This window comes from Mercurialis annua, linkage group LG8 (genome assembly GCF_937616625.2).
Source record: "Mercurialis annua linkage group LG8, ddMerAnnu1.2, whole genome shotgun sequence".
NCBI classification, from domain to species: Eukaryota; Viridiplantae; Streptophyta; class Magnoliopsida; order Malpighiales; family Euphorbiaceae; genus Mercurialis; species Mercurialis annua.
Window position 1 is genome coordinate 14,644,981 of NC_065577.1, and position 10,108 is coordinate 14,655,088.

Consider the following 10,108-nt stretch of genomic DNA (forward strand, 5'->3'; position numbering starts at 1 on the left):
GTGTGGAAATGAGATATTTAAATCGGTGTTCTTGAATGGCACACTTTCTCATGAATGTTGTGTTGAACTCGTTTCTACACTAGGGAAATCTTGTCATGACGAAATGGTGAGTTATATCGCTCATGGACCGAACTTTGAAGCACGTCTGCAATACTATTTGGCTATATCACAAGAAGTATACATTGGTTGTTTTCCTATTCCGAAGGCAATTGCAAACTGATAAAAATCTAGCACGTGCAATCTCGTCTATTATGTTCTCAATGTCCAAACGGTGCACTACTTATGATACGCATCGAATAATGAAAAGTGGAATAATCACTTTGTAAAATTTTAAAATAAAACATAAAAAAACATCTTAAGTTCTATTATTTGTTATGGAAGACATAGGATAATATCAATTACTTTGTATTACAGCACTATGAAATTCCATTTTTTTAATCAAACTTTTTATTAAAAAATCGAAAAAATTATGCTCACATTTTACAAGCAGGAATATTAGAAGACAAATACATAATTTAATTGTTTTTTAAATATAAAATATATGTCAATGTGTATATAATGGACGTATATTTAAAAATATAAAATTCATTGCACAATTAAATTCTGAATAAGTAAAATAAATAAGGTATTAGTCATGTGATTAAAGCAACAACTAGCATAGTCGACTTATGTTTTTATTAAATTAAAAAAAGAAGTATGAATTTTTTTTAATTTTTGCTATCCATAAATCTCAAAATTTACAGTTTAAATAATCTTTATACGGTATACCAGTAATAAAATCTCTGCGTTGTAATGGCATAAGTAATTATTTATAATTACATACTAAATTTTGTGGAATTGGGTTAAATATATAATTTTATATTTTACATACCAAGAGAGTTATATAATTTCTTTGAATTCGAACATATCTATTTGCAGATATTATAATTTTAAATTTCTTTAACTTTTTGAATTATTTCGTACGGTGTTGAGAAATTAAAAGCATTTAAGTCATTTTTTATTTCATTTAAATTCTTTTACTCTAAACCATATGTAAATTTTACATTATCTGAATTAAAAATATTTATTAATACATAATCTATATGAATTAAATTTGCATGTTAAAATATTTAATTCCTTGAGAAGGGCGAATATAATTCTAAATAATTTCTGAGTAAATAATAAAGGTGTGAATTTTAATCAATTTTAGGAAACAATAGCGGTAGATTCCTTATCCGAAATTTGATATTAAGATATTGTTTTAGATTTCTTGTACTTACCTCAAGCCTTACACTTACGTAATACAAAAGAATTATTGTTTTGTACAAACACTAGAATTAATTCTAAGACATTTTCTAATTTTATATAAGTGTTATCCATTAAAGATTAGAAAATTTAATTTTTAGTATAATGTTATAGTCCTACATTCACGTGTTCTAATATGTATATGATAGAAACATATTTTAGTAGACTTACATTCACAATTTGCACATTTATAATTCTTTTAATTTTTTTATTAAACAGTTGTAGTGGACTTGTATATTTATAATATTTGGACTAGTATTGTTCTGTACCACCCAAAACGAGTTCTAAATCTTAAGATTTACCCACTAAATGATGTCATTAAACCCTCATTTAAGGTTATCAATCCATGTAATATATGTTGATTACACATCCGATTGCGTCTTATTCATAATTGTATACCCTATTTATTTTATAAACATATATATTCATTTAAAACTATTATTAAAGAATTGAATTGATAAATACATAAGGCTCATTGCTGCTACAGTTTTAAATGGCAAACTTTATTATAAATGTTAAATAAGTAAGTTTTGTAGATATTTAAAATATAAGTAACGTAATGAATTAGCACAAATATTTTAATTTTACCCTGTAGAAGTGTTTGTTTTTAGAAACACATTACGAAATTTTAATTACTAACGAAACTGCACATATTTAATTATATATTTTATAGGAGTTACAAATACATGTATATATAAATAGTTTGATGTGCAACACTAGAATTACTCCATAAAAGATATCTTCATTCCATACTTGAGTAAATATTATTTTATCGAAAACAAATGGCGGGAGTTAACAACCTTCTTATAGCAGTTGCTGTTTTTCTTAGCATGTCACTGTTTACTTGTGCACTAGATTTAGGAGCACCAACTTCTGCGCAAGAGCCACGCCCAGGATTGTTCAACTTCTTAGATGTATGCGCCAGTCATGCAACAAAAAAGTGTGGAAATGAGATATTTAAATCGGTGTTCTTGAATGGCACACTTTCTCATGAATGTTGTGTTGAACTCGTTTCTACACTAGGGAAATCTTGTCATGACGAAATGGTGAGTTATATCGCTCATGGACCGAACTTTGAAGCACGTCTGCAATACTATTTGGCTAAATCACAAGAAGTATACATTGGTTGTTTTCCTATTCCGAAGGCAATTGCAAACTGATAAAAATCTAGCACGTGCAATCTCGTCAATTATGTTCTCAATGTCCAAACGGTGCACTACTTATGATACGCATCGAATAATGAAAAGTGGAATAATCACTTTGTAAAATTTTAAAATAAAACATAATAAAAACATCTTAAGTTCTATTATTTGTTATGGAAGACATAGGATAATATCAATTACTTTGTATTACAGCACTATGAAATTCCATTTTTTTAATCAAACTTTTTATTAAAAAATCGAAAAAATTATGCTCACATTTTACAAGCAGGAATATTATAAGACAAATACATAATTTAATTGTTTTTTAAATATAAAATATATGTCAATGTGTATATAATGGACGTATATTTAAAAATATAAAATTCATTGCACAATTAAATTCTGAATAAGTAAAATAAATAAGGTATTAGTCATGTGATTAAAGAACAACTAGCATAGTCGACTTATGTTTTTATTAAATTAAAAAAAGAAGTATGAATTTTTTTTAATTTTTGCTATCCATAAATCTCAAAATTTACAGTTTAAATAATCTTTATACGGTATACCAGTAATAAAATCTCTGCGTTGTAATGGCATAAGTAATTATTTATAATTACATACTAAATTTTGTGGAATTGGGTTAAATATATAATTTTATATTTTACATACCAAGAGAGTTATATAATTTCTTTGAATTCGAACATATCTATTTGCAGATATTATAATTTTAAATTTCTTTAACTTTTTGAATTATTTCGTACGGTGTTGAGAAATTAAAAGCATTTAAGTCATTTTTTATTTCATTTAAATTCTTTTACTCTAAACCATATGTAAATTTTACATTATCTGAATTAAAAATATTTATTAATACATAATCTATATGAATTAAATTTGCATGTTAAAATATTTAATTCCTTGAGAAGGGCGAATATAATTCTAAATAATTTCTGAGTAAATAATAAAGGTGTGAATTTTAATCAATTTTAGGAAACAATAGCGGTAGATTCCTTATCCGAAATTTGATATTAAGATATTGTTTTAGATTTCTTGTACTTACCTCAAGCCTTACACTTACGTAATACAAAAGAATTATTGTTTTGTACAAACACTAGAATTAATTCTAAGACATTTTCTAATTTTATATAAGTGTTATCCATTAAAGATTAGAAAATTTAATTTTTAGTATAATGTTATAGTCCTACATTCACGTGTTCTAATATGTATATGATAGAAACATATTTTAGTAGACTTACATTCACAATTTGCACATTTATAATTCTTTTAATTTTTTTTATTAAACAGTTGTAGTGGACTTGTATATTTATAATATTTGGACTAGTATTGTTCTGTACCACCCAAAACGAGTTCTAAATCTTAAGATTAACCCACTAAATGATGTCATTAAACCCTCATTAAAGGTTATCAATCCATGTAATATATGTTGATTACACATCCGATTGCGTCTTATTCATAATTGTATACCCTATTTATTTAATAAACATATATATATTCATTTAAAACTATTATTAAAGAATTGAATTGATAAATATATAAGGCTCATTGCTGCTACAGTTTTAAATGGCAAACTTTATTATAAATGTTAAATAAGTAAGTTTTGTAGATATTTAAAATATAAGTAACGTAATGAATTAGCACAAATATTTTAATTTTACCCTGTAGAAGTGTTTTTTTTTAGAAACACATTACGAAATTTTAATTACTAACGAAACTGCACATATTTAATTATATATTTTATAGGAGTTACAAATACATGTATATATAAATAGTTTGATGTGCAACACTAGAATTACTCCATAAAAGATATCTTCATTCCATACTTGAGTAAATATTATTTTATCGAAAACAAATGGCGGGAGTTAACAACCTTCTTATAGCAGTTGCTGTTTTTCTTAGCATGTCACTGTTTACTTGTGCACTAGATTTAGGAGCACCAACTTCTGCGCAAGAGCCACGCCCAGGATTGTTCAACTTATTAGATGTATGCGCCAGTCATGCAACAAAAAAGTGTGGAAATGAGATATTTAAATCGGTGTTCTTGAATGGCACACTTTCTCATGAATGTTGTGTTGAACTCGTTTCTACACTAGGGAAATCTTGTCATGACGAAATGGTGAGTTATATCGCTCATGGACCGAACTTTGAAGCACGTTTGCAATACTATTTGGCTAAATCACAAGAAGTATACATTGGTTGTTTTCCTATTCCGAAGGCAATTGCAAACTGATAAAAATCTAGCACGTGTAATCTCGTCAATTATGTTCTCAATGTCCAAACGGTGCACTACTTATGCTACGCATCGAATAATGAAAAGTGGAATAATGTCACGACCCAAAATCGAGGGTCGAGACCGGCGCTAGGGAACGGGAGTGGTTGCTCCGGAACCCGTAGCAAGCCTAAAAAAACAAGTAAATTTTTTTTTTCAATCAAACACAAAATTATGCACAAAACGTTTTCGGGAAAACATCGGAAAACAATATTTCATAATCGTCGAAAACGTTCTTTCAAAACCGATGCATAATCGATTGGAACTAAGGTCTTACTCTGCGATAACATAACTCAGCATTGCCTTGTTCCGAATCATACAATTTCATACCAATTTCATTCATAGACAATTGGTGAAAATATCAAACGGGTAAAAACATAGTTTTATAAATCGTGTATATATATTTTATAAAATCAGAGTTAACAGCTGAATCTCGTTCGGTACAAACAACAAATATAGACTGACATCTACTGACTACTGCAGCGCTACGAATTGAAGCGTACTTCAATACATACTTTATATGTTGCAGACTTCCGGAACAAAAATGGAAGTCCATCTCTTCAAAGTACTATCACCTGAAATAAAACATTGTTGGGGGGTCAGACAACGCTGAGTGAGTTTACACGTTACTAATGGTGTTATATAAAATAACATCGCAATTAAAACAAAACATATATATAAGAACATAATATATATCAAGTATTAGATCCGATCGAAACCTTAATCTTAAACTCATATTATTTCCTATATCCTACTCATATTGTATCCTTTCGTATTATGTCAAATCATTTTAATCCAAGTGGTACGGTCCCGAGATAGTTCAACCGAGTTACTCGTTACCACGTGACATAGTCCCGAGATAGTTCAACCGAGTTACATCATGTCACTGCTTAATCCCAAGGTGTGAGTCCCGAGATAGTTCAACCGAGTTACTCACTAGATACGGGTTCCGAGATAGTTCGACCGAGTTACCTCGTATCTACCAAACATAGTCCTCCTCATTCCCAAACATAATCATCATATAATGAGCTCATATCAAACATTTTTAGATACCAACATCTATTAATGCTAATTCTATGACTGACCGGACACTGGTGATCACACAGCCTATTGACGCCCAATAGGTAGCTCGTTTCCTCGGATCACTATACTAGTTTTATTTTATAAGAAATAACATTCAATAAGAAATAATAATCATTATGAATAATAATGGTTTATGCGATGCATTAATAATAATGATCATAAAATAAATAGCTTTTATTAATAACACACAAAAGTAAATTGTAAACTCACCACTTGCTAACCAAAATCTTCGAGAATTCGTAAAACGGTATCGCGTTCGTCACGTTCCGAGTCCCGTTAGTAATCGTCTCTCCGGGTCTACGAAAATTTGATAATTGCACTAATTAATAAAAATCTAACTAGAATCACTTATCTAAAAATTGGGTTTCTAGCCAACTTCGGCTATCAAAACCGCTTATTTAAAATAGCCCATACTCAAAACAAATTGGACATTTCCATAGTCCGTAACATCTTCTACGACTTTCATTTGGATTCAAACTTCATTTGACGTCTTTAATATTTCCAAAATTTTCCTCAAGGATAACTCTTTAAATTTTTCCTATTTATTTCGTGTTTTTGGACCATCTTTGAGCTACTAAAACCGTCAATTAAAGTGGTCCAAATTCAAAATAAAATTGACATTCCTAAAATTCGGAATGTCGTCTAAAACTTTTGTTGAGACCTCGGACTGAAATTAGCACCCGAAGGTGTCGGAAGTAGTCCTGAAGTTGGTACCTCAAATCTGAAAATTAAAGCTGTTAAAAACAGTCTTCTAATGCTGCTGTTTCAGACAGCGGAACAGGGTAACTACAGCGGATACTTTCCAAAAACAATCTGACGTTCTTAAACTTCACACTTTCCTCTACAATATCCGTGAATATTTCAACTGATTCCGACTTACCATTTGTTCACAATTTAATTCCAAAGTTGCCCTTTTGTTATGTTTTAACACTTAGTTTATTTTTCTAACTTATATTTCCAGTTTTTGACTCAACTTCAAACACGGATAATTTTTAATCCGTCTTAACAACACCACGTTTATTTCACTTAAATCTCATCTATGCAACCTCATTAATTTATTATACCCATTTTCGGGTTAATATTATTACGGATTAAGGTCCGTTTTCATAGGCGAAGTAGCCTTCGCGACTTGATTTCAGGATTTCCAGATTTTAATATTTTCAACTCATCATCTATTTTAATCATCCTAACCCTATTTACTTGTTTAAATCCTAATCCGACTATTATAATGTACTCTCCGTATATCCCTTACGATATACCATTTAAACCTTCTCAAAAAACATCACTCAAAGTCGTCCAAAACTTGGTCGAAAGTGAGTGTCATAAACTGTTTTGCGTTTATTTTTCTACATTATATATAAGCTCAGTTTTAAACCCCTTTAACCATGATTTTTGAAGTTCCGAAAACTACGTTTTGGACTCGAGTATGCGTACATCGACCTAATGTCAGTGCGCCATTTTTATGACTGCCGGAGCTCACCGGCAGCTCCGCTAAAAGTGGCAGCAACTGCTGCCTATTGCAGCAGTTTGCTGCTGCACTCTGCAGCAGTTTGCTGCTGCACTCTGCAGCAGTTTACTGCTGCCTATTGCAGCAGTTTACTGCTGCACTTTTGCAGCAGTTTGGCTGCTATTTTGGGGCACGGATTCGACGTTAAAAACGTAAATTCCGAGGTGTCCAAACCCCTTGAATTATCTCTGAAAAACAGCCTTCTAAACCATCAAAATCATAGCTCAATTTCAGCCCCTTGACATGTTCAAAAACAGTTTATTTACTTAACTTAAACTCAACCAAAACTCATTCAAACATCAATAAATCTTCAAGTTCAGAATTTTTTTACCTTGAATATGATGAGTTTGCTTATGGCCGAACCACTCCCTTCCAAGAATCACCATCAAAACTTCATAATTCAATCTCCAAATCAATGATTCATAACCTTACAAACATCAAACACCTAATATCAAACCTAAAGCTCAAAAACCCAACATTTTCTATCAACCATTCCATCATTTCAAACCATGGAAAGCATCATTAAATGACTTACCTTGTTTCCCTTTTTGTCGTAGGATCAATTTGCCTCCATGGTTATTGAATTTGGTTGAAGAAATGATGAGGTTAGGGTGATGAGCTAGGGTTCGGTTTATGGAGGAGAGGAAGGTGAGGATTTGAGGTTTTTGATCTATAATATTTGCTTGCAAGAGAAAAATGAAGAGGTGGGATTAACATGTGTCTTCATTTAATTGAAAAATGTGGGGAAGAGTCCATATAAATGCTTAAGTTTTGTACCTCTTATAACTTAATTCCCCATCTCTTTGTTTTTCCAATTAATTGACCGGAACCTTGACGATTCTTGATTTATCGATAAATAATAGACTTTGTCGCATTATTAATTTATCTGGGTCCAATATTTTATTTATATCCTTTTGCTTTTTCCGATAATTAAAATTCCGTTTAAGAAAATGCTTTCGTCCAAATTAATAAGATTTATTCTTAGGTCCATAAATTTATTTTACGAACCTTATCGTAAAAATTTATTAGCTCGGGACTTACCAATTATTTTATTTTAATTTATCGATTTTTCCCTAGTCCCGCTAAAATCCAATTTTATCGAATAATAATTTTCACTTAAATTATTATTTTACGATAATTCTAATAGACCCGCTTTGGTCTAATTCTTATTTCTTGAACTTAATTTCGATGTCCTTGATTTAATTCTCGCATTTACGCCTCTTGGCACCTTACGTAGTACTTTAAAAGTACGGGGTATTACAAATAATCACTTTGTAAAATTTAAAAATAAAACATAATAAAAACATCTTAAGTTCTATTATTTGTTATGGAATACATAGGATAATATCAATTACTTTGTATTATAGCACTATGAAATTCCATTTTTTTAATCAAACTTTTTATAAAAAAAAATCGAAAAAATGATGCTCACATTTTACAAGCAGAAATATTAGAAGACAAATACATAATTTAATTGTTTTTTAAATATAAAATATATGTCAATGTGTATATAATGGACGTATATTTAAAAATATAAAATTCATTGCACAATTAAATTCTGAATAAGTAAAATAAATAAGGTATTAGTCATGTTATTAAAGCAACAACTAGCATAGTCGACTTATGTTTTTATTAAATTAAAAAAAGAAGTATGAATTTTTTTTAATTTTTGCTATCCATAAATCTCAAAATTTACAGTTTAAATAATCTTTATACGGTATACCAGTAAAAAATCTCTGCGTTGTAATGGCATAAGTAATTATTTATAATTACATACTAAATTTTGTGGAATTGGGTTAAATATCTAATTTTATATTTTACATATCAAGAGAGTTATATAATTTCTTTGAGTTCGAACATATCTATTTGCCGATATTATAATTTTAAATTTCTTTAACTTTATGAACTATTTCGTACGGTGTTGAGAAATTAAAAGCATTTAAGTCATTTTTTATTTCATTTAAATTCTTTTACTCTAAACCATATGTAAATTTTACATTATCTGAATTAAAAATATCTATTAATACATAATCTATATGAATTAAATTTGCATGTTAAAATATTTAATTCCTTGAGAAGGGCGAATATAATTCTAAATAATTTCTGAGTAAATAATAAAGGTGTGAATTTTAATCAATTTTAGGAAACAATAGCGGTAGATTCCTTATCCGAAATTTGATATTAAGATATTGTTTTAGATTTCTTGTACTTACCTCAAGCCTTACACTTACGTAATACAAAAGAATTATTGTTTTGTACAAACACTAGAATTAATTCTAAAACATTTTCTAATTTTATATAAGTGTTATCCATTAATGATTAGAAAATTTAATTTTTAGTATAATGTTATAGTCCTACATTCACGTGTTCTAATATGTATATGATAGAAACATATTTTAGTAGACTTACATTCACAATTTGCACATTTATAATTCTTTTAATTTTTTTTATTAAACAGTTGTAGTGGACTTGTATATTTATAATATTTGGACTAGTATTGTTCTGTACCACCCAAAACGAGTTCTAAATCTTAAGATTAACCCACTAAATGATGTCATTAAACCCTCATTAAAGGTTATCAATCCATGTAATATATGTTGATTACACATCCGATTGCGTCTTATTCATAATTGTATACCCTATTTATTTTATAAACATATATATTCATTTAAAATTATTATTAAAGAATTGAATTGATAAATATATAAGGCTCATTGCTGCTACAGTTTTAAATGGCAAACTTTATTATAAATGTTGAATAAGTAAGTTTTAAAGATATTTAAAATATAAGTAACGTAATGAATTAGC

General features: G+C 29.0%; 1 protein-coding gene across 1 annotated transcript; it reads right to left on the minus strand.

The window, feature by feature from the left end:
- Window positions 1–5,078: 5,078 nt before the first annotated feature.
- On the minus strand, window positions 5,079–8,175 carry LOC126661680 (uncharacterized). Its single transcript, XM_050355540.1, has 4 exons — window positions 8,166–8,175; window positions 7,836–7,982; window positions 7,632–7,727; window positions 5,079–5,285 (listed from the first exon to the last, which is right to left on the minus strand). Exons 1-4 carry the CDS (start codon window positions 8,173–8,175, stop codon window positions 5,227–5,229), a joined length of 312 nt encoding a protein of 103 aa, XP_050211497.1. The 3' UTR covers window positions 5,079–5,226.
- Window positions 8,176–10,108: the final 1,933 nt, after the last annotated feature.